We start from the raw sequence: 25,242 nt of genomic DNA on the forward strand, positions 1-25,242 counted from the left end.
CAAGCACAGCCCAGGCTGGTACGGTGCAGGCAGCAGCGGTCTTGTCCCCCTTCTCCTCGGCCCCAGCCGGGCACCAATCGTTGTGCAGTGCAGTGAATCCCACTCAGCGACGGCAAGCAGAAGCTACCTCGATACCTGCTCAGAAGATACCAGGTAGTGAGGCTCCCAGCCCCACGATGCACATGCACACACGTGCACGTGTATGTGCACACACCTGTTGACACACGTGTGCATGGCCACACATGCAAATGTGCCTTGCATGCATACACAGACACCTGCATGCATCTGCGTGCACACACAGATGTGTGCACACACAAACGTGCACACACGGATTGTGCACACACAGACATGAAGACCCAACTCTATCCACAGCCCTCGGGGCTCCCAAGATGCCATTGTCTTCAAGCCACCCTCATTTCCTCCTGCTTTGCCCTGTCACAGAAGGGACCGTTTTACATCAAAGGTCGCCCCTCGGTTTCTTTATGAGGAGCTGTTTCCCTTCATGCTGTCCCTCCGGAGCCGCTTGGCTGCCCACGAGTGAATAGAGCAGAGGCTTGGCTGGCTTCACAGGTCCAGATGTGACCTCCTGCGAAGGCCAGAGGAAGCAGGAGGAGGAGCAGGCGGAGACCCCTGGCCACTGTCTTGGCGTGGAAGCCCCTTGGGCTTGGCTGACCTCCTCCACACGTCCAAACTGGGAACACCAGAGCCACCCACGCCCTGGTCCATCCTGGGCCTCAGGCACTCGGCAGCCCAGCCTGCAGGGCTGTGCCACCCCCGTGATCCCAGGCGGCTGGAGGCTGGCGTTGTGTTAACTAAGCCAGGGTGATGTGAAGAGCGAGGCCCCAGCAGGAGATAGAGGGTGGGGCCAGTGCCTGAGTGTTTATTTTCCACTTCTGCAGGCCTGGCAGGAGGAAGATGCGCCCCTCCCCTGCGCCTGGGAAGCGGCCAGCTCGTGACCTTGCGGAGATGTAGAGTTTAAAGGGGGACCTGGGGCCAGGGGAGATCAGACAGCGGGGAGCTGAGTGCAGACACCAGCTGGGAGCTGCAGGCTGGGGACAGAGCTTGGGGGTGACCTTGAAAACGCACAGTGCCACTTCAGAGATGCTGTGGAGGCACTGGTGGGGCGGGGCCGTCTGCAGAGCTACTACCCCGTGTGAGGGTGCTTGCAGGGGTCTACTGAGGGCCTGTGTGTGCAGCCACTGCCCTGGGCCTGCTTCTCGGGCTTAGACTCAGGGTGGGGCGCGGAAGTGGGTGAGCAGTGCATAAGCACTGTGTGTCTGTGACATTAAGTGCTGCAGAAAATGGGCCGGGATGTGGGGTAGGAGGCCGCTGCTCTTTCTATTGCCGTCTCTCTACTGTTTGACACTAGTGGAGCGGCAGAGGGCAGGCCCTACAGCCATGGACAACAGCACTACCCCTAAGCCACCAGCCCTGTGTCACCTTCTGGCAGCTGAGGCGTACAGCCGCTCTGTTCAGCCCCGGGTGGCACAGCTAGAGCGTGGCCCAGCAGACAGCAGCAGGGTCTTCTGACGTCAAGGTCACACACAGTTCTGTGCCTCAGTTTCCTCATCTGTAAAACGGTGATGATTGGTGTAAGGACTTTAGGGATTCAGTAAATAACACGTCTCTTCCCATGAACCCTAAGTGTGGAACTCGTGGAGAGACAGGCCCCAAAGCCTGCAGCAGACGGGGTGACAACATCTCACTGGTGACAGGTGAGGTGGGTGAGGGAGGTGGCTTCTCCGCGGGGTGTACATGGCTTCTTGAAACCAGACCGCAGCACGGGCACCATGGGCTGCCTGCAGCCCAGGGTCTGAAGGGATTGCGATGCAAGATATGGGGGCTGTCCCCAAAAGCAGGAAAGAAAGAGGATGAGGAGCCAGAAGGAGCTGGGTGGTCTGGCCCGGGGGGCTTCCTGCTGGGTGGGAAAGCGGCCCTGGAAAGTGAGCCCTGCCTCCTGCTCTGGATTTACTCAGGCAAGCGTGGGAAGGGCACCATGCCATCTGGGGAGAGTCGGGGGTGACTTGTGTCACGTGGGCCCTAGCGTCGGGAAGGGTCCTGCACAGCACGGTGAGGGAGCAGGGCTGACGATGTCTAACAGTTGGCAGGGTGCAGCTCGCCTGTTGCTGCTGTGTTGTTGGTCGTGCTGGGACGGAGCCCGGGGCCTTGATAGGCCAGGCAGGTGCCCAGCGTCGGGGCCGCGCCCCAGGCCCGTACTCGATTCTTTGCCACCCACGGAGACTGCAGCTCGGCTGGCAGTTGTTATCGGCACTGCTGTTCCCTAGCAGGCCCTTGTGCTGGGGCGTGGTGAGCAGCGGCCCCTTCCCCCGAGCTGGTCCGCGGACAGCCTCGCGCTGGCACCGAGCCCAGTGCCGGTGTGGGAAGGGCCGCACCAGGAGCAGCACAGATGCAGCCTTCGCAGCCTGGACCTCCTCATCTGTCCGCAGCGCAGAGTTGGCACCATCCGAGAGGTCTCCCCGGGCTCCGTCACTCGGTGCCACTGCTGACTGCGGACAGACGAACCCCTGGCCTGTCTCTGGCAGCCCGGGACAGCTCGGAGGCCCACCGCCCCCGTGGGCCAGCAGCCAGCGTGGAGATGCAGCACCCAGCGCTGCGCCATCTGGAAGCCAGGGGCCAGCCCAGCGTCGCAGGCCAGCTGGGGGACGTGAGACCTCGTCCCACCGGAGATGGAGGAGGAGACCTGGGCGTCCGGTTCCCAGCGGTCTCCCTGACACCTTGGAGCAGGTGCCACTGTCAGGAGACAGCTGGTACGTGGTGAGCACGCCCACGAAGCGGCATTTAATAAATAAGAGACCGATTGGCGTTCGATGTGCGGGAGTACCCAGCCAGTGCCTTGCGCTGTCGCTGTCATTCTGAACGCCCCACACACAGTTGTCTGGGAGTCTCTGAGCGCGGTGGAAGATGGTATCACCCTTCTTACAGAGGAGGAAGCCAAGGAACCTCTGAGGTTAAGTGGCCACCGCGAAGGCTTACGGATTTTCAGGTTCCTTTCTGGAACCTCAGGGTTGGATGCGGAAGTCGGGGCTGCCACCACGGGTCCATGGGAGAGGAAGGAGAGGAGAGGAAGTAGCTGGATGTCCTGAGCCACCCCTGACTTCTCCACTTTATAACCAGGCATCGGGGAGCTCGGAGGAGGAGACAGTGCCTCCGTCTGAGATCTCAGATGACAACCTGCTCTGGCCCCGGTGATGTTTCACTCACTCCTGTGTTTGGAGGGCAGAGACTCTGTCCCATCTCAGCTCTGGAGATGGCACCTGGCCTCGCCATGCTCTAGGGCCCAGGCTGCATCCTCACCTGGCCGGGAAGGACTCCTCCCCTCTGTGGCCATGGCCCAGCAGCACCAGGCTTCACACAATGCCCAGAAACCCACAGCGGCCTGAGCCCTGAGCCCTGGATGAGGCTTGTTTGAGATGCTCCCCAAGATCTGTCTCGCTCTGCGCCCCTGGCCTCCTCGAGGGCTCCTGCAGAGTGTGAAGAGCCCACAGCTCGGAGCATTGTACAAACATTGGCACAGCCCGGGATGGTGCTCACATCTGGACACAGATGTTTGCAGGGCCCGCTGAGCGAGCCACTCCCGCACAAAGGCCTTCGCCCTGTCCCCTCCTGGTAGGAGGCCTGGGGAGAGGTCGCAGGCACAGGGGGTGTGAGGCTCTTGGCACGGAGTGGCAGAGCCAGCCCGGCTGTGTGATCTCAGGGAAGTGGCCCGCCTCTCTGTCTCAGGGCCTGCATCCCTGGGAAAGTGCTAACGGTCCCCACCCTGAGGGCTGCTGGGAGGACTGGAGCTCGTGCACACAGAGCCCGGAGAGGAGCGCTCAGCTCATGCTCAGCACAGTTGGGGTTTGCTGTTCTTAATTTCTGCCTTCCCTGGAAGCCGCTGCGCAAGCAGGAGTTGGTCCTGGGCCTGTAATTGGCCACTGCCGTTGCCCCTTACCCAGTAGCGACGTCTTCTTTCTGGAGCTCTCTCCTGGGCCTCGTTACAAGGCTGCATGCCCGGCACTGTGCTAAGCTTTGCTGTGCAGCCTCCTGGTGTCCTGGGGCTCGGCTCCTGTGCTGCAGTTGGATGCACACAGCAGCTCTTCCCAGGAGGCACCGTGTTGCTGTGGTCTCCAGCTGAGGAAGAGGAGGCTGAGGGCAACCGAGGGGGAAGCTGGGCTGTGGGGTACGGACGGGATGGGCGATGCCCTGGGCCTCCCTGGAGGTTTGGAGCAAGGACACCAAAGGAGGAGCCTTTGAGCCAGGCCCAAAGAGGATGAATAGCAGAGAGGACAGCAAGGCGTTATGAAGCAAGAAGATGGAGAGGAGGAAGGAACTAAGGTGGAGAGCTCAGCGTCACACAGAGCTGCTCTGTCGCTCTCAAGCTTACATTGTCTCATTTTGCCCTCTGCAGATAAACCTGTAACAGCAATTGTGACAGTAAGTTAGGCCGGGCCCCTTCTCCAGGCGGAGCCCCGAAGCCCCAAACCCCGAAGCCATGGCTCTGGTCTCGAGAGGCCTCTGTGTCCACAAACCTGGCATCCTCCCTTCCACAGGGCCCCATGTCATCAGGCCCCTCTCCCCATTCCCTGGCATCCTCCTACTGCAGCGTGGCCGGCAGCTGTCCTCAGACTCATCCACTCCTCCGAACCTCCACCGGGAGCATCCAACATCTCTGCCTTCCCAGCCCTGTGATTACCACTCCATCCTGTCTGCCTGAGCCCCATCTTCCATAAGATGGGAATTTACCAAGGGCTTCTCTGGATCAACTTTGCCATTGTTTCCAGATGCTGGGAGCTCAGTCCTTGATTCCTCCCAGTGTCCCCATGCTGGCAGCACAAGGTGTCCTGTGCCCTGGAACCTGCGTGGCACCAAGGCCAGCTGTGTAGCCCAGGGCCTGCCTGGGTCCCTGTGGGGCTCTAAGCTGTGCTGATCGGCCTGGCCAGGGCCAGTGTGAGGGCCAGGGCTGCAGGCGCAGTGGGAAGGGCTGGAGCTACTCAGGGTGTGCTCCGCTCCGGCAGCTGGGTTTAAAGTGCACCTGTGCAGGGGGGCAGGACAGACGGCGGACCCCCGAGGGACATTAGAGCGCCCAGCCAGGTGGCCACCCGGAGACACAGGATTCGCTGGGGGATGAGCCTGAGAGTCCAGCACCGAGGGAGAAGGGTGAGGTCTGAGAGATGGGCCGGTGCTGGAGGGGCGGCTGGGGGCAGCACGACCCCCGGACCGTCCATGTCCTCCGTGTTCCTCAGTCCTGTGACGCTGGCTGTAGGATCTGCAGAGCTGGGCAGAGCTGTGGGAGGGAAGGACCCTCACACCTGTGCTCTCCTTCACCACACGTATGAGGCCTAGGCTGGTGGACGATATCAGGCCCGTTTTAGAGATGGGGAAACTGAGGCTTGTAGGGGTCAACAGCGGGCCAGAGCTCCTGGGCACCTGAGCAGCTGACAGGACCCACAGCCCGGCCTCACTGGGAGTGTCAGCATCGTGCTGGGTGAGGGAAGGGGAGCCCTCCGCACCTCAGAGGCCCTGTCCAGCCCCTGATCTGCTGTGGCAGGGCTGACTGTGGCCCACGGGGGATGGCGGCCTGGGTACCTTTCCCATGGATGCTCTCTAATGCCTTTTGGCTCTCAGCCCTTCACTGCTTGAGAGGGGAGCTCTTGCTGACTTGGAGACCGAGTGTGCTTGTGTGTGCTTGTGTGTGTGTGTGTGTGTGTGTGTGTGTGTGTTCACATGCTCACGACCTGGGCAGTGCGAACACCAGCGCACTTGACCTTCTGGAATGAACACTCGACCTTGCCGTGAATCATTTTCGCCGCCCAGGAGAGATTTTACTTGCAGGGCAATGACTGAGAGCATCATTTTTTATTTGTTTGTATTTTTTCATATCCTCCTGACATGCAACATAACTTTCTCTTAGGAAGGCAATGTTTCCAGGACTGCACAGAAATTATTTTAGGGGAAGAAAGTCATGACTGCATGGTAATCTGCAAAAATGACTTCATACATCTCTTACCCTGAAATGTTTCCCAGCACCTTCAGAGGAGGTGGCAGGGGTTTCCCCAATTCCAATTGCTGCCAACAAAATCCATAAACCAAGCAGGGCAGGGGATGCTGAGTCTGCAGCAAGAAACCTGCCTGGTCCGGGGGGTTACATGGGTTACAGAATGGGATTCTCGTGTTTCCGATCATGTACTTGACATCCTTCCTTGGTACCCGTGGCCTCATTAAATTCTCCTGGTGACCCATCTCACGGGAGGGAAACGGGCCCTGAGAGGAGCTCCCGATGGCTCCACTGCAAAGGGGCAGGAGCTGGAGCCAAAGCTGGCCCTGGCTCTGAGGCCCCTGCTCTTCCATGCACCCCATGTGCAGATCCCATCCAGGCCACAGACCATGCAGGAAAATCCCATAAGGCAAGGGCCGGGTGCAGTGAGGGCCCCAAGAATAGGGCAGAGAGGGGAGCGATGCCATGGTCGGTGCCGGCAGACGCGCCCTGGCCACGTGCAGGGCCCAGACACAAAAAGCTTCATGCCTCCTGGGTGGTCTCTTTTCACTCCACAGCCCCCAGGAGTGGGTCGTTGTCCACGCTTTCATTTCCCTCTCGCTAGTTTAAAAAAAACGTTTCCACCCTGCAGTGGACAGAGCTGTGACTAAGGATGAGCTTTGCAAAAGGCACGGTTAATTTGGCAGTGTGGCTGACCTAGTGCTGCGACAGCTCTGCACTTGAGTCCCCCTGCCTCCCAACTGGGGGCAGCAGCCGCCCGGGACCCCTCCGCTGGCATGGGGGACAGGGGTCTCAGACGCAGCTGGCAGTGTCTGGAGAGACAGATACCTGGCCCCTGATAGAAGTCAGCCACGCGTGAGTGTGCGCGCGCACACACACACACACACACGCACACGCAGTCCCTCCGCTGAGACCTTCTAGCCAGCCAAGCCCAGGGCAGCGCTGACCACATCCTCCCAGGCTCCGGAGGATTTGAGTCACAGATGATCCAGGATCTCCCCAGCACCCGGCCGGGGTCCACAACATGCCTCATCTGTTCACTCACACGCCCTCCCAGCAGCCCTCAGTGGCCGCCTTTTACTGCCCAAGGCCCAGAGAAGCTGAGTGATTTCTCACAGTCACACATGGGGGGACAGAGGAGCTGGGGTTTGAACCCAGGGCTGTGGCTGTGGAGGCCAGCTGGTCACCACGTTGCCAGAGGTGCCATCGGGGTCCCCACTTGCACATGGGGCTCAGCAGCCGTGAAGCCAGGCCTCTGTGGTGTTGGCCTCGTGGTCCGTGCCAGCCTCCCCTGCTCTTCCTCAGGGGTGCAATGCTATGTCCCTCCCCTTGCCTGGCACTGCACAGGGCAGTACACAGTGACCAGAGGCACGGTTGGTGGCACCCCCAAACCCCTGGACACCACAGCGGGCATCCTGTCCAGACTCAGCATAGAAAAACTCTCCTCTTTATTTCGGTGCTAGCAGATATGGCCCTGGAAAACATCTCAGCAAATGTACTTCACCCCTTTGCATCCCTCAGGGTTCACCTGCTCTATTTTCTGCCAGAAAACCACAAATAGTGATCGCTGGCAAGACCCTTTGTCCCGGGGAGGGAAAGACAAGAAGCAGGCACTGGAAGCGCATGGTGTTTGGTCCCCAGTGACTGAGTATTTGAGCCCCGGGCAGAGAGTGATGCCTACGTCAAGAGTGGCAGGCTTGGTGCTGGGGCTGGCATCTGAGGCAGACATCTGAGGGCTGGGCGTTCAGAGGGGACAGCAGTTCTGGCCTTAGTTCCCGACCTCCCCTGCTGGCTGTGCCCCCTGAGCTGACAGCCTAAACGTCACCCAGTGAGAGGGCAGTGGAAATGCTGTGTGGTTCTATGAAACCCGCTTAGCAGCCTGTGTTATGCATAAACTACACCTCAGTAAACCTGACTTTAAAAGAAAAAACCTAAGCTGGGTGTGAGGGCTCACACCTCTGATCCCAGCCCTCTGGGAGGCTGAGGTAGGAGGATTCCAAGCCCCAGCCCAGCCTGGGCAACTTAGCGACTTAGAGAGAGCCTGTCCCCAAATAAAAATAAGAAAGGGCTGGGGATATAGCTCAGGGCAAAAGCTGTGGGCTCGGTCCCCAGTACCACAGAAAAAGAAGAGAAAACCCCATTGTGCCTGTTAAGGTTCAAATGTGAAGTCTTCAGGCCCAGCGTGTTGAGCACTGGGGCTTGAGGACGCCCAGCGAGCGCCTAGCTCGGGCCTGACGGGAGGCGGGGCCTGACGGGAGGCGGGGCCTGACGGGAGGCGGGGCCTGACTGATGGGGCGGCTCCCTGGATTGCAGGCGTGTCCATCCCTGACCCACCCCGCTGCCTCCCCTCTTTCTGCTTCCGGCCCCCATAAACTCAGCCGCTCTCCTCCGCGCAGCCCTCTGCACTGACCCTCTGCCTTGGGCTGGCGGTTGCAGACCCGAAGCTCGCTTCCCTCAGGCTGTGATGATTTTGTCCCGGCAGTGGGAAGGCAACTGCTGCGGGGCCCTTCTCCGTGGAAATCACAGTAACACCGGCCTCACGGGTGCGGGGGGCTGAGCAGCCGGTGCCCACAAAGCTCTCCCCAGTCCTCCCTTCACGGAGCGATCGGAACTCAGATCTGCCGGAGTCGGGCTGGGGCGAGGCCACACCTTCCTGGGGTCATCGTGGGCACAGCAGTGACCCTGCATCCAAGCAGACCCCTCCATGGCCAAGTCACCCTGCCTGGAAGATCACAAGTGACACGATCCAGGCACTCGCCTGACCCTTCATTCTCCATTGGCCAAGTGAACAGCCCCTGAGCCCGGCACCCATGCCTGGGTGGTCCTGTGGGTGGGATGCAGCCCTGCACTTGCCCAGCCCCTCTGCTCCTCGGGTCTGTGGACACCATTGATAAATAGCGGAGAGGCACCAGAGTATGTGGTTTCCTTCTAAATGCATTGTCTATTTGCCCACTCACCCACTCGTTCATTTATTCATTCAACAAACCTCAGCCAGGGATCCCCTTATATCAGACATTGTGCTGAGTGCTGGCGCTGCTGGCTTTATGGGGCCTGCTCCTGCCCTCTGAGAGCTAGGGGGGAGAGGGGTGCTTCCTGCAGAAGCCGAGCCCTGCTGCCGCCTGCAGGGCCAGGGCCCAGGAGAGGGTGGGAATGCCGAGACCAGGCAGGAGACTCCTGGGCGAGGACGGTCCCTCCCCAGCACCCCTGTCCTGTTCGCCTCCACCCGCTGCAGCCTCCTAACGACCGCCACTACGCACTGTGCCATTTCTCACTGCAAGCAGGGCGATGCTGCGGCTGGGGACTGGCGCACCCCGTGGGACGCAGCCTCCTGTCCCCATCTTGTGGGAGGGGAAGGACAGAGATGCCACTTCCCTGTCCCGGCTCCCCCGGAAGGCAGGGCACAGGGCAGCAGACCCTTGGCTCCTCCCCACTCTGAGGCTGGCACTGCCCACTGCGCTCAGGGCCTCACCTAGGGCCGGTGCCCAGGCAGGGCCCTTGGCCGAGTTCACTCCTGCCCCGTGGCCCCAGGCTGCCGACCCCTACCGCCGTCCCTTCTCCCGTGGACACTGTGTCTCACTGTAGGCTGAGCTGAGGTGCCCTGGAGAAGACAGAAAACCCTCCCTTAACAGAGCCAAAGAAAAGGCGAGGCGGTTCATGCTGCACCCTGGGGACAGCTCTGGGGAGTGGCTTGCCGACTGCTTGGCCTGTTCGTTAGCTCTGTGCCTGGGGCAGCCTCTGCCTCCCGGGACAGGCTGGTGCCCTGCATGCCCTGGGCCAGGCTCATGGGACTTTGTGCTCACCCAGTGCTGGTGCTGGCAAGGATCAGAGCGAGGTGAGACAGACCGGAACCCACTCACCCTCAGGCCTGCAGCAGGGAGAAGAGCCCGGGAGAGCCCCTGGTAGCCCTCCTGGCCCCAGCCCCACTCCGGTGAGAGGCCGGGAGCAGCTGGCCAAGCTCAGGGCATCTAGCGTCCTGAGGCCGCTGAGACGGGTGAGTGCCAAGGCCGTAAGTGTGGTCCCTGACAGTCCTGGAGGTCACAGGGCCACCATGGGCCCATGGAGCTCAGTCCAGGTGGGGCCAGGCCGCTCCCCTTCGCAGGCCCCAGGGAGGCCTGCTGCCTGCCTCCTGCAGTCCCACCTGGGACCAGGTGGGTGTCCCTGCCTTCCACCCCTCACCTCTTTGTAAGGTGCTCCCCACACAATGCCAGGCTGCCTTTGCCAACTTCTCTTTTTTAGCGTAAAACTGAGACTGGGTTCATTTATTTATCTTGATTTTTTATCTCGAGGTAAAGTCTCACTAAGTCACCAAGCTGCCCAGGCTGGGCTCCTGCTTGCAGTCCTCCTGCCTCAGCCCCCCGAGTGCTGGGACAGCCATGGAGGTGGCCTCTGACCAGCGCTGTGGTGCAGGGCAGGGAGGTGGCTCTGTCGGTCTGAATTGTCGCCCTGAAGTCTGATCAGACAGCTTGGTTAGCTGAGTGTCCCAGGAGCCCTGATCCTGGTTTAGAGCTTTGGTCCTGCCCTCCAGGCAGCGGGAGCCTTTGCAGGTTGTTGACTCGGGAGACAGGATCGAGGACTCAAAGCTTCGCTCTGGGCTTTGGAGATCCCAGAGAGACTGTCCTGGAGCTGCCAGAACAAATCACCACAGCCCCGGTGAGTGCTTGAAGCAGCAGCGATGTCTCCCCAAGAGTCCCGGAAGCCAGAGGCCTGAGATCCAGGAGCTGGGGGCTCCGATTTCTACTGCAGGCTGTGGGAGACCTGGGCAGGCTGTTCCCGTCCTGTGAGGACAGGTGTCCTAGGGTTAGGCCCACTCTGGGTCCAGGAGGAGCTGCTTGGAGATCTTCCGTGACGTCTGCAAGGCGCTGGTCCCAGTGGGCTCACAGCTGCGGGACCAGGGAGTCAGGGCACCCACGGGTCTCTGGGTCACCGTTGGGCCCACCGCAGGGCCTGACTCTGGTCCACAGCCATCGGAAGGGATGGGGCAGGGGCCCTGCAGCTCGGGGCTCCTGGTGTTTCCCACTGGTCTTCCGGCTGTGGAGGTGCACTGGTGAGGGCAGCCAGCAGGACCTGCAGTGTGGGAGGCTCAGGGCTTCAGAACAGTCAGAACGCTGCAGAGACCACTGGGAAAACTCCCTGCCTGGCCCATCTCCAGAGGTGGCTCCAGGGTCTGGGGCTGGAGCAGCGAGGTGCCGTGTGACGCTCCCCACGGAGCCTGCTGCGCCTCTGCGGGCAGGCGTGCAGCACCTCGGGGATGATGATGGGCTCATAAGGAGCCAAGCCCCATAAGCATGGGTGATCGAAAATTACAGTGAATGTTTTACAGTGTTCTAATTTACTACCGTAGAGGGCACATCACCATGAGTCCCCTCAGAGCCCTCCCTCACTGTGCACACAGGTCCCATCTTTCTTGCCCCTGCCTGCAGCAACTCTGGAGCCCTCTTTCCTGAGGGTCTGTAGTTGTGCGGTCCTGGCTGCCTCAGTGTCCTGAATCGATTCAAAACATCTCCCTTTCACGGTCATTTTGACCTTGGGGAAGAGCCTGGAGTTCCACGGTGGCAGATCCGGTGAGTAAGGTGGGTGAGGACACACGGTGGTGTTACCGGCCTGCCTTCCCATTGGATGGCACCCGCAGCATTTACCGTGTTTTTATCTCACCTCATAAAGACACAAACGAGGACGTCCAGAGCTGCTTCAGAAAGCGGCGAGAACAATGGGATAAGTACGTCAAAGCGAGGGGAAGATTTTGAGGGGTTTTAGTGGCAGTGTCTTTTTCTGCAGTAATTTTTTAATTTAAACATGCACCATATAGTTTGATCACACACCTTGTATATACAGTGTATTGATGGAATTAAAGTGCACGGAGTAGGATGTTTTAAAATCCAGTATGTTGGGCCAGGGATTTAGCTCAGTGGTTTCGCCACCTGCTGCGCAAGCACAAAGACCCGAGTTCAATCCCCGGTACAAAAAAAAAAAAAAAAAAAAATCCAGTATGTTAATAGGGAACTTGAGGTGCAGAGGGTGACCACTACTAATAAGAGAACTTCTCACTTGCAGCCCCAGGTGGGGCCCCGGCTTCGGGGAGCCCCAGGGTCGGGTCGGGAGGTGGGCAGAGCCCTCACTGTGGTTTCTGAGGGAAGCCCAGGAGGGACCTGGCTCTGAGGCATGCTCCGCATCAGCTGCTTGGGAGCCCCAGTTCCCAGCGAACTTCCTGTCTCCTTGACATAGCTCCCAGCATGCAAAGCTCCCCAGCGTCGTCCTCCAGGGGTCTGGCGGGAGAAGCCCCCTTCCCAGACAGGGCTCAGGGCTTCACCCAAGGCCCAGGCCTCACAGAGAGCTCTGTACCTTTTAACAGCAGCAACAAAGGAGAATGTAGAGTCCTCTTGGGGGTTGTTGTGCTCTATAATCAGCTGCTGAATTTGGTCTAATGGGATTCTAATGTTTTTAAAAGGCAATTTAGTAGTCTTTGTATTTTGTGCGGATTGTGAAAGGCCTATTAGTTATTTATATCTGCATAGACATGCATTGCTGTGAGTGGCAGATTTGTGCTTTTATGTGCTATTAGCATCTTCACTGTGTTAACAGCAGCATTTAGACAGCTTTCAGAATGCTGCAGACACACATATGTGCACATGCGCGTGCGCGCACACACACACACACACACACACTTCTCCATCACTGAGTGGTCGGCCATGGGGCATTTCAACTTATTAAACGTTCCAGTGAATACATCCGTACTATATCATATCAAGTGAGTAATAAGTCTGTATCACCAGGCCACTTAATTAAAGATAATCAGTCTTTGAAGATTTAGAATACAATTAAATATACTTAACACTAAAGCTTGGTTGAATGTGATTTAATCTCTCGTGGGTGAGTCAAGATCCTGCTGGCCTTGGGGACCTGCGTGATGAGAATAAATAATCCTTTTACTCTGCAGAAGTTCTGGAAAGAAATCTTCAGTTGGAAGCCAGCCAGGCACACCAGCCTCCCCGTGTAGCGTCCTCACTTTTACCTCAGGCGATTTCTAGAGATCCTGCCATGAGACAAAGCTATGACTATCTGTCCTTGGCATCAGATGCCTCTGGCAGCTGGTATGGAATCTCTTGGTCTTCTCGGCCCCCTTTAATTTCTGAAACTGGGAGGACTCCTCATCGGGGCTTGAAGACAGCACACATGCCTTTCCTGAACACTTGCAGCCTTTCCTGCCAAGAATTCTACCCAGGGCTCGTTCATTCGTTCCCTTGTGTTCATCGAGTGAGTTTCCGTGGGACACAGTAGAGCTGGGGAGAGGAGAAGATGCAGCTGCATTTGTTCCAGGGTACATGAGTGCGTTCGGATGACGTGTCTGGGCGTTTCCGTAATGGACATAGACTGTAACCACCACCGAGGCGCACCATGGTCTTTGCCCTTCTAACGCGATCACCTTCACCACCTGACCCATTCAGATATTTAATAAATTGGAACTACAATTAATCTGGGAAAGACAAAGCTAAAGATCACTTCAGAATATCTTTTCAAAACAAGAGGCATTGAGTCAGGCCCAGCCCTGCATGCTCCTGAGCCATTTCTGAAGCTAGGCTAATTCAACAGTTTGGTCCTGACACAGAAAAAGCCAGGTCGGGTCTGGGGGTATAGAAAAGGAAACAGGTGTGGATGAATCTGTATCTGGCGATAAAGTAGTTGGTAGGTAGACCTGCTCTAAACCGGTGAGAGGAAAGATGGGCTAGTCAGCAGATCAGACACAACTGGCTCATCACTGGGGAAAACATAAACTGGATTCCTCCCTTACTCTAGACAGATAGGAGTGTGAACATTAATAGTGAAGTTAGAATTACCAGCAGAAAACATGGCTAAGTTTTTCACAATTTTGAGTAGGAGAAGGACTTTCTAAATATAACCCCAGACCCGGAGCCTGCAGAGAGAAAGACCGGTGTGTATTTGCCTGTATCAAATGGAAACCCATCTACCTGGAATCTCAGTGTAAACGCCGCCCGAGACCAGAACGCTGGAGAGCCCGCGTGCCTGGTGCACGCATGTCAGGCAAAAAATTTGATGTCAATAGAAAACTGGGCAAAGAATATACAGGCATAGCTCACAAACAAGAGAACATAGATACTCATGAGAAAAAGGCCTGTAGTCATGTGAACCGAGTGGAATTAGATACCGCGGCCAGTGCCACACAGGTTAGAGTATCACACGTGTGCTTCACCGCGTGGCCTCTTCATCGCCGTGCTTCCATAGCGGTCTGTGTGGCCAGTCCATGGTCCCTGTCCCTGCCCTAGACCTAAGCTCCCTGGGGCAGGCCCTGCACATCGTTTTGCTCACAGGTTTGTCTCCTAAGAATATGACATGGCCCGGGCTTAGGAAATGTTCGTTGAGCAAGTGAATGGATAACCAAGAGGGATAGGAAGTTCTGGGATCCTGCACAAGAGACTGTCGACTCTGGTTGCCCCTGGAGACTAGGAAAAGCTGCAGGGACAGAAAAGAGGTTGACTTGGAGTTTGTTGTTCCCTTCTCAGGACTGAAGCTTTGGAGCACAGCTTTGTAACTCATGTTTTGAAAGCAGCTTAATTTAAGCGCAGGCCTGGGGAAGGGAGACCTAGGGGAGGAAAGGCTGACTTTGGACTCCCACCATCGTCCTGCACTGGGCAGGGAAGGAGCGGCCGCCCTGGGGAGGAGGCATCGGGCAGGGCTGAGGGACCCCCTGAGGACCAGGCCCGCTGAGCCCTGGGCTCGGAGATGGAGGGTCTGGTCCACTCTCCAGGCCTCCCCTCCTTCCCCCCCATTAACCTGATGCCAGGCCAATCCTAGGTCTGCCCACCGCTGCAGCCCTCCTGACACAGCCCCACAGTGGATCAGCAGGTTCTGTTTGTGCCAGCCATGTAGCATGGGCAGCTTCTCACAGCACCCGAGATGCTCAGGAACCTGCACCCATCCCACTGGCCTGTGAGTTCCTTTCTTTCTTTCTTTTTTTTTTTCTCGTACTGGGATCGAACTCAGGACCTTGTGCTTGCCAGGAAGGCACAGCGCCACTGAGCTGCATCCCTGGCCTGATTGTGAGTTTCTTGGCAGGGCAGGGGGAGGGGTTCCTTCCTTTTTATTATTGTCCCAATCTGGCACCGTGTATGGAGGGGATGGGCGGACAGATGGAGGGACAGATGGGTGGATGGGTGGATGGATATATTTGGATTTAAATATCTGGGCAGAAGATGTATTTACCTTGATGTAAAGCAGGATCACCTTCCTTATCCAAAACCTGCCTCCTCGTTACTTGACTGCTCCCTGGCCGAGGCGTTAATTGAGATGTCAGAGATGATTTCTTGACTGGAGCGACTATCACACAGTTCAGCTGTTAGTCACGGCCAAGGCCAAGTTCCAGCACATCGCGTGACACTCTGTCCCGGGAGTGTCATTGCTGTGCCAGGGCACTGGAGAGGCTTTTCCGAGCGCGTCCAAAGCCCACAGCCCGTGCTCCTGGGAGCCCATGGACTCTGAAGGCTGGGTGGCTCCTGCTGTTTCCACAGCTGCCCAAGACCTAGTGGAGGCCTAAAATAACCCCACCGGGAGGCTCTCAATTCTCGCTTGCAAGGAGTGAGGGCCTGGAGCTCGGGTGTGTGTATGCCACCTGGGAGTGTGTGGCGCAGGAGGAGGAGCCGGAAGCCAGTCTGTCTGTGCCTCATACCCTGGCCTGAGCGGAGCTCAGGACTGGGGTGGGGCAGTGAGGCTCAGAGAGGCGGCAGCTGGGCAGGGCAGAGGGGGAGCGGAGCAGCAGTGCGATGGGGAGGCTCAGCCGTGCTCCTGCAGCAGGGAGGGCAGGGCAGAGGCAGGAGCTTCGGCATTACGGGGCCTCAGTGGGCTCTGCAGCATGGGCAGGGGAGCAGGGGCGCCCAGCAGGTCAAGCTGAACCTGATCAAAAGTGAACGGATAGGGCCGGGGATTTAGCTCAGTGGTTCCTCTGCCTGCCTTGCAAGCGCAAGGACCCGAGTTCAATCCCCAGTACCAAAAAGAAAAGTGAATGGATCTTTTCCCCAAACTCACCCCTCCCACCATGAACGGGAAGTCCGTCCCATCGAGCGCATAAATCAAGAACTTGGAATTCTTTACTCGTTCCCTTCTTCTCACATCTTGTACCTGCTAGCAAAGCCACTCGCTTGACCTTCACTTTAGAACAAGAATCACAGTTGCCTTGTGTGCTGCTGCACGTCTGTGATCCCAGCACACAGGAGGCTGAGGCAGGAGGATCATTACAAGTTCAAGACCAGTCTGGGCTCCATAGTGAGTTCAAGGCCAGCCTGAACTACATAGCAAGACCTTGTCTCAAATAAACCAAAATCAAAACCAAAACGAACAGAACTTCTGTGGTCCTGCCCGGGCCATCCGATATAGCAGTCTGTTCTCAGTCCGCCAGCTGGAGTAGCCATCCCTCCTCTACTCAGAGCCCTCTGGGGCTCGAATCTCTCTCAGAGTGGGGCATGGTAGTGTGCACTTGTAATCCCAGCACTCTGGGAAGCTGTGGGTCACAAATTCAAGCCCAGCCTGGACAATTCAGTAAGACCATGGGTCAAAATTTAAAATTTAAAAAGAACTGGGAGGTAGCACAGTGCTGACACTCTGGCTCCAAGCCCCAGTACCAAAGGCAAAAGCAGAGTCAGAGCCCGCGCCTTCAGTGTGGCCCCTGCCTGCCGGGCCCTCAAGGCTCCACCCCGCTGCCTCTGCCCTCACTCACTGTGTTCCTGTCTCTTGCTCCTGAGGCCAGCAGCGGGGTCCCCTGGGCCACTTCCTCCTCTGCGACACCTGCTTTGTCTGGGCTGCGGAAGGGGGTGTGGGTGCAGCGTCAGCCCCAGCCCTTTCTGGCCATGCCCAGGCCCCCCTCGACCCACCTGCCTTCCACCTCGGCTCCTCCTCCTGCGCCCTCTGCTCCTGTGCTCTGGGCTCGCTGTACCCTGGAGGGTCTCCATGTGGCGATGGTGGTGATGATAGCTCACTGCTACTCAGCTCAGTAGCTCTGTCACTCGGGCAGTCAAGTGCTCCATAAGTACAGCGGCCCAGATCACGTGTATTTGCTCACTTAATCTTCCAGCATCCCCCTAGGTTTATGCCATGACTGTCCCCGTAATGTTTGGGGACTCTGAAGCCCAGGCACAGGAGGCTCAGTGGCAGCCTAAGCGGATTCTCCTGGGCCCGGCCCAGGGCTGTGACTCAGCCCAGGCCTGCAGGTTTGGACCCTGCCTCCTCCCACCCTGCCTCCCAACTAGAGTTGAGCCCTGGGCCAGGTCCCTGCGGCTGCTAGGTGACCCCAGGTGCCCTGCTGCACATTTGTCCACGGTCTTTGAGCTGGTGGTGACGTCAGGCTTCAAGGCCAAGTGTGTGAAGTCCGCAGTCCGCGTGGTCGGCTGCATGCATGACCCACGGGGTCCCGTGTTCTGCAGAGATCTCACATCGTCTGATGAACTGCAGGTGCGTGTCCTGTGCTTGCAGGGCCACCTCTGCTCACGCCTGCTGTTGTGCTTCCTCCTCTCCTCCTCCTCAGGCTTCCCGGCGACATCTGCATTCTGGTCATTCACATAGGGGCAGCAAGGCCCCTGGCTGGCTTGGCCTCACTGGGATCCCCGCCTGAGGAAACAATCCCCAGGCTTGTTTCCGTGCCAAGTCTTAGAAGGGTTTTCTGAGCCGGTTGACAAGCACCAGGAGAAATCTGATCGTTTCCTTTCTGTTTCCTCATGGATTCAACAGTCCCAGAGGCCGGCGCTGTCTGGGCCATGGAATCCCTGACCCTGCAGCCTCGGAGAGCTTCACTGACTTGGATCATTAGTGATAGCAATGCCAGGCTGCCCCTGGCCCCGGGAGGTGGCAAAGCAACCACACCACTGGGCCCCAGGGGAGACACTGGGGGAAACTGCGGCTGGGTCAGGACCTCGATTTACCTTCTGGGTGGCTCAGCAGAGGACCAGGCCAGGCGTGCGGGCAGGGCGTGGCAGTGTTTGTTCCCCTCTTGCCCCAGCCATATCCTCCTCCTCCTCCTCCTCCCTGTCTTCACCATCAGCACCAGCGTGCAGGGCTGAGTGGACAGTGCCGATTCTCTCTTGCTCAGTTTCCCCGTGGGTGAATGGAGCTCGGTGGTAGGAGAGCACCGGAAGGACACTTTTCTGGGGAGGGAGCCCACTGGGCCCTGGAGGGATGCACAGGCTCTGAGTCTTCTGTGCCCGTGGCCTGACCAGGTCGTCCATCTCCAGGCATACGGGCTTGGGAAAGGAGGCCCATAGCTGTCGGAACCCAAATCCCAGATGAACCGAAGCTGTGGGGATGGAGCACTGGCCAGGAGGCACTGGGCAGGGGCAGCGTCAGACAGAGCTCGGCAGGTCCCGGAGCAGAGGGGGCTCTACGGTGGGCACTGCTAGTCATTGTGAGGACCCATCCTGGACCCTGTGAGGCTCAGGCACGCTGCACACCCCCATCACGGGGCTTCAGGGAGACCGAGGCACCTCCACCCCCCACCAGGGGCCTGGCTGATCACCTCCAGCTCCCCGTGGAACATACTTCCCTTCAGCCCCAAGTTGTATTTGGTTTTTGGTTTTTCAAGTCAGGGTCTTGTTGTGCAGCCCAGGCTGGCCTCAAACTCACGGTGACCCTCCTGCCTCAGCCTCACACACATGCCAGGGTTACAGGCGTGTGCCAACACACGTGGCTCCAAAAGTCAACCTCAGTTCATTCTGCCGTCAGACTCGGTCTCCGTCCCCAGACCACGATGTTCTCGCTCTGCATGGCCCCTGAGAAGTGCCTGAACCTCTGGCGTACGTTAGCGGGCCTTGCTATTCACCTACCGATTCTCACACACAAAGGAGTGACTCCGCTTTATGAGTAAACCCTGTACAGAGCCTTCAAGGGGAGAAAAGAAAACCCTGGCATAAAATCTTTGCATAATAGATCAATTACAGATTTCCCACATCCCTGTAATCTAGCTCTCAACACATTTGGAAAGATTGTATTCCACATTTAAGCTTCATAACTCTCTCAGGAAGAGTAATGCCAAGGGAACTTATGCACGTGCTAATGCATAAAGCGGTGCAAAGCTGGGTTGGCACACACAGGCAGATTCACCACTACCCAGGCCCTTCGCACACAAGCAAAGCCTTTGATGCCCACCCTGTGGTCTCCCGGCCCCTCCTGGCCCCCAGCTGCCGGGAGAAGGACAAAGCCACTGTTCATGCTAGTCCCACAGAAGGAAGACTGGGTCCAGAGTGGCTCCCACCGGCTCGAGGTCAAACACAGGGAGCCGTGGACCAAGGCGGAGGCTCCCGATGCCTGGCGTCCTTTGTCTGCGTCTTGCCCAGTGTGTGCAGCCGCATTTCAGGCCGCAGACCTGGTCCCCTGCAGCAAACACTGCACACCGCGAGGAGGCGCATGGGGAGCGCCTGAGTACTCCACGCTGTTACATCAGACAGCCTCTCCTCCCCAGCACTCAGGGCTGGCTCTCGGGTCTCCTTGGAGGACCCCTGGGACCCCGGTTCTCCGAGGCAGAGGGACTGATGACCCTAAAACCTGGGTCACTTGGCTCTCTGAGTCTTGATTGTCTGGTGCGTGTGTGTGATGAGCTCTTTGAGGGGCGGGGGTCCCACATACAGCCGCACACGGGTCTTCACCGTGGCAGTGGCTGTCGGCTCGGCCTCCACTGTCACAGGGCTGGGGAGCTCCCAGCAGGGGATGGGGTAACCAGAGCACCTGCTCGGGCAGACGGCAGTACCGGGGCTGCTGGGGAGCAGGGGAGGCGGCCTTCCACGGGGCGTTTCTGAGGCAGCCCGGGTCCCCTAGGCTGGGCCTTCCTGAGGGGCTGCTCTGGCCGGCTCAGAACCTGGTGGGCCTTCGGGGCAGGCGGTGCCGGGCCATGTGCTGGCACAGTCGGCCTGGGATTCACAGCGGCTCTTTTGATCCCCAGGGCTCCGCAGCCAGCATCGCTAGGGATAAGACAGAGGAGAAAGTGGTGAGGAAACAGACGGCATCACGCCACGAGGGCCAGGGAGGCTTTCCGTGACATTTCTGCATGGAAAATATGAGCAGTGTGGTGAGGGGGTCCTGGACTGGGGCCTAAATAGGCAGTGGGCCTGCGGTCACCAGCAGAAGCATCTGGCACAGTTTCGCTTCTGTTTGCGAACTCCACGTCGGGTAACAAACAGCAACTGTGGCCGTCTTTTTCACATGAACATGACCGTGGCCACCTTTTCCAGAATCGTGGAACAAGTTAAGTTCGTGAGCCGAGGCACCACTGTATTCCTCTGAATCACAGTCAAAAGTAAATGGCTGGAGATGAATCCTAGAAGCGGCATCAGTTTCCTGACTACCAACCTCAAGTGACTGTGCATATGCGTTGTGTATCCGTGATTATGCTTCATCCACGACCCCCGCACCCAGGGCCCTCACCCTTGTCGGTGTCTGCGGGAGGCGCCAAGTGGCCTGTGCACCACGTGTGGGTGGCAGAGGATGTGAGCCCCATCCTTGCCATCCTGTCTGCCGCACCCGGCCCCGGGTTCTGGTCCCCTGTGGCACCTGGGTCATTGCCTCAATCACTGCGTGGCCCCAGCTCACACACAGCGAGCTCTGCACGGCCTGGACAGGCCTCCCACTGCTTCCCACCTCCAGGGCATCCCTCGGGGCTGGGACACAGCAGCCACTCAGTGAGTGCTTCCTGTGTGTGCTCAGGACCCGGCCAAGATGTCCTCCATTCCTTCTCTTCTACACAACACTGGTCATGTCATTTGTGGTCCTCTGTGTAGACAGGCGCTTGCTTAGGACGGGGATGACATGGACTCTGTCCCTCACCCCCACCTCAGCCCCTAACGCAGCAGCACCTGCCTTGTTCACTGTCGCCTCAGTATCTGCCGCTGGGTGTATCTGTCAGTTTCCCCACGGTGATGGTGAGTAACAACCATCCCCCTCCTTCAGCGCATGCCAGATAAGTGCTTATTTGATGGGGCATCCAGCTCTGGAGGGCAGGTGGCTCCTGGGGCTGCAGTATGAGGCTCTCGCCCTCCCCAGAGCAGGCCAGCAAGGCATGGTCTGCTCCTGGCAGAGGCAGTGCACAGGAGAGGGTTCAGTCTTGCCGGTGCTTGTTGGGCCTCTGAGTGCATCCTGCCCCGAACTACCTGTGAGCAAAGGCAGTCCTACATCAGGCCCGGGAGTCCCGAGGCAGGCAGGGCCTGCTGCCCTGGGTGAGCCCGAGTAAGCTCCATGAGTGGTTTCAGGTTCTGCTGGGTGCTTTGGGAATGGGAAGGAAGGGGGGCGATGATCGGATTCCAGTGGCTTCCAGGGTGCTCGCCATACAGGTGATGGAAGCACCTGGGGATGTTCCATCTCCTGACTCCACACCTCTGGGAGAAAGCCAGGAGCCCAGACAGCAGCCTGACCACCAGGGGCATCTGCTGGGCCAACAATCAGTATGCTTGGCACGGTGCACTCACCTGTGATCCTAGTACTCGGGAGGCTGAGGCAGGAATATCTCTGTGAGTTCTAGGCCAACCTGGGCTACATACCTAGACCTATGTTGAAAAGAAAGCAAGAAGTCACTGTCAGCAGGGACTGTCCCCTGGGTGCTTGGGAAGCTGCCTTGGGAGGTGGGGGTGACCCCTTGGTCCCAAGAGCCACCTCCAGGTAGCAGAATCCCAGTAGGCCAAGGGCACTTGTTCCAAGCTCTTCGCGGGGCCCTTGGGTGCTGAGCTCAGCATCCCTGGCCTTCGGCAGTTGGCAGTGCAGCCCGGGTGTGGCCCGAGGCTCTGACTGAGGGTAACCCTGTCCCTCTCTCTCCCCCAGGGGTCCTGAGCCTGCCCGACAGCCTGAACCTACACCGCGAGCCGCAGCGGGCGGCCAAGCCGGGGGAGCTGCCCATGTTCAGCCAGTCGGAGCTGCGGACCATCGAGCAGTCCCTGCTGGCCACGCGCGTGGGCAGCATTGCTGAGCTCAGTAAGTAGGTGCTGGCAGATGGGGCTGGGATGGCAGGAGCATCTCCGGCTCGTGTGGGCCAGGTCGGGCCTGTTCCCAGGCTCAGTTTCCCTGGCAGGTCAGTCATAGCCAGCATGGCATCAGCACGGGGAGGGGGAGTCTGCATGGAGCCAGCACACAGCAGCGGGAGAGCTCGGTGGGCAGTGGCTCCATGCTGTCAGTCGCCTCCCTGGCATCCGTGGAAAGCATGAGTCAGGTCACCTCTCTGCTCTCAGCCTCCTCTGTGGGCTCCCCTGGCAGAGGACACCAGAGTCCTCAGACTGTTCCCAAGTTGTTCTCCATGCTCCCTCTGCCATCTGTCACTCCTGGCCCACCTCAGGGCCTTTGCATTCACTGTCTGGAGTCACCCTCCCTCCAGACGTCCACACAGGCAGTGTGGCCTCCTCTGTGGGCTTTCCCCAGCCACTCTGTTTACAGTCCTGGCATCCTGGGCACCCAACTCGGTCAGCTCAGGCTGCTGTCACCAGACGACATGGTGGATGGGTGGCTTGAAGGACAGACAGTAGCTTCCCACCCTGCCAGAGGCTGGTGAGCCCGGCTCAAGGTGCAGAGGTGCAGTCCCTGGCATGAGGTGGTGACCTTGCTCCCTGTGCTCTCCTGGTAGGTGGATGGGGTCTTTCTCTTCCTGTGATGCACGGACCCCATCTCCGGCTCCGTCCTCAGGGTCTCACCCAGCCCTGACCCCCTTCTAAGGCCGGCACGTGGGGTCACCGCTTCAACCTCAGCCCTGGGAGGACACAGGCACGCAGCCATCTCTCCCCTCCCCTCACTGCTCTGTTTCTGCAGTTACCTGTGTGTCATCTACTTATTTTCACTTTTAAGTAATGCTTCATTGAGATCGAGTCACACAGCTCACCTGTGTACACAAACCAGTTGTTTCTAGTGTATCTGCCAGGCCGTGTGTCACCAGCCGGAAGCGCAGCCACTGAGAACATGGGCATCAGCGGCTGGAAGCCCAGGCCCCCTAGCAAGTGCCCTTCCAGTCCTGCTCCATATTTGAGTTATTTTCTTAACTGCCATCTCTCCCTATGGGAATCATTCGCTTTGTTCCCCGACGGAGACCCAGCACCAAGACTGTGTGTGGCCCACAGTCGGCCCTCAGGAGGCAAAGAACGGGAGGAAAGGCCAGTGAGTGGTGCTTCAGTCATTCTCTGTGCTGGGACCCAAGACCCAACATCCGCAAGTAAAGGAGGAGAGGTTTACGTTAGCTCAGTCTGTAGAGGTTTCGGTCCATGATTGGCTGGCTCCAAGGCAGAGTGGCCTGGTGGAGGAGAGCTGCTCACCGCATGGTGGACAGGAAGCAAAGAGAGGGGAGGAGCCAGGAGGGAGATGGACCTTCCAGGCCACGCCCCAGTGACTGCCCCTTCCCACAGACCCTGCCCCTGACAGCAAGTCAGCTTTGCTCCGGTGATCAGTCATCTTCCAAAACCCCACCTGTGAACACACAGGACGCTTTCAGGGGACGCTTGATCCAAACCCTGCCTGGCAGGAAAGGACAAGACAGTGGAGGAAGTCCGGGTTGGATACCCCAAGCCTGAGGAACGCTTTGCCAAGCGTAGGCAGCCCTAACTCAGGCCTGTGCTGGTCTGACCAACCGGAGGGAAATGGCTCTGCGTGACTTACAGCCTGGCTGCCCACCAGTTCCCGATGGAATGCACACATCCCAGACACGCTGGGTGACGCTGGAGGAGGGGTTGGTACTGAGTCCAGAAAATCCTGTGCATGGGCAGGTCCAGGACCCGCGCCCCCCGGGGCTTCTTCCGGGATCCCTGTCCACCCAGGGCCAGTCCTGCCTGAGCTCCAGGCCTGCACCTCTGCCGAGGCGAGCCCAGGGCCCTCCAAAGCCCTGGAGTCGGAGGTGCCGAAATCACAGGGCCTCCCCGCTGCTGACCTGCGATTGCCGGAAAGCCTTCGGGTGCCGTGGCCCCTCTCCTCTGGCTGTCTTCTGAAGCCTGTGGCAGAGTAATATTGTTAAATGCAAAACATACCTACAATGACACAGGAAACCATTGTACTATTAAAATTCATTTCTCCAAAGCCAGGCATAGTGGTGCACATCTGTAATCCTAGCATGCTGAGAGGCTGATTGCAGGAGGATCTCAAGTTCAAGCCCAGCCTGGGCAACTTAGCAAGACTGTCTCAAAATAAAAAATAAAACAAGGCTGGAGATGTAGCTCACTGTGAATGACCTGGGTCAAAAACCCCAGAGCCACACAAGAAAAATCAAGTATCCAAATATTTTGGATCAGAAAGGTGGCCGGCAGCTCTGTGTTGACACAGACCCAGCGCAGCTGTGCTGCCCTGGGGTGGGGCTCTGAGGTGCCTGCAGCAGCCAGGTGCCACCCTGGAGGGACAAGCCTGCAACAAGAAAGGCCCCTCCCCAGACTCGGCTCCCTCCCTGGCTGCAGAGTTGGACAGGGCTGAGCCGCCGCTGCACAGGACGAGCCCCCCCCCAGCAGCTGGCCCCCCACTCTGTCCTGGGGACCCCGTAGTCCCTGTGCTCTCTGCAGAGAGAGGATTCCCCAACCAACTGCACGCTTGCCCAGCATGTCCGGGCGGCCTGCTGAGGATGCCGCTCCGGGTTGGGTCTCAAGAGGACCCACATGGGGGAAGTGCCCACACACAGTGCACCTCGCCAGTGGCCTGGGCCTTGTCTGCCCCTCAGCACGGCCCCAGGGCCACCTGGGGAAGCTGCTCCCCCTCGCAGAGGGGCCCGGGAAGCCTGATTCTCCCACACAGGGAGATGCACGAGGCCAGGCCCACTGCCCCAACCTCCGGGAAGAGGCTGGCCAGCCAGGAGCACAGAAGGGCCAGAAGGCCCATTCTTCATGGCAAGGACACAGACCGAGCAGCAGCAGCAGTGCTGGAACGGATCCCTAGGGTGGCTGCCCTCTCGGAGTCACTGTCCCTGCCCCTTGCTGGGGGAGGCCACGGCAGGTGGACACCCTGCCCGGGTCAGCCACACCTGTGAGCAAGTGGCTGGGGCAGAGGCTTGCTTCCCTCTTCCAGGGCCACATCCCACCGGCGATGTCTCCACACAACCGAGAGCCTCACTGCCGTGAGATCGGCGGAGTGGGAGGACACGCTGTTCACAACAGTCGGCAGGTCCTGAGCCGGGGACCCAGCCCAGAACTGCCAAGGACGTGGGCATTGCCCTGTCCGCCTCCCTGGCCCTGTGATTGCATCCAGGACACCCCAGGCCCCCTTGGAAGCCGGGTGGGTCCCCAGGCTGGCGCTGTCGGAGGGGGTGAAACTTAGGA

The 25,242-nt window shown here is 58.7% G+C and overlaps 1 protein-coding gene across 5 annotated transcripts in view; it reads left to right on the plus strand.

The window, feature by feature from the left end:
* The window catches only part of Abtb3 (ankyrin repeat and BTB domain containing 3), a 168,190-nt gene that overhangs the window by 78,282 nt on the left and 64,666 nt on the right, over nucleotides 1–25,242 (plus strand). For all 5 annotated transcript variants that reach the window (XM_087192771.1, XM_087192772.1, XM_087192769.1 and 2 more), the window contains exon 2: nucleotides 21,794–21,943. In XM_087192771.1, coding sequence (XP_087048897.1) covers nucleotides 21,794–21,943 — 150 coding nt within the window. The remainder of the gene's footprint in view (nucleotides 1–21,793; nucleotides 21,944–25,242) is intronic.

This window comes from Heterocephalus glaber, unplaced genomic scaffold (genome assembly GCF_053883595.1).
Source record: "Heterocephalus glaber isolate CG9 unplaced genomic scaffold, H.glaber_assembly_v1.0 deba00001572, whole genome shotgun sequence".
NCBI lineage: Eukaryota > Metazoa > Chordata > Mammalia > Rodentia > Bathyergidae > Heterocephalus > Heterocephalus glaber.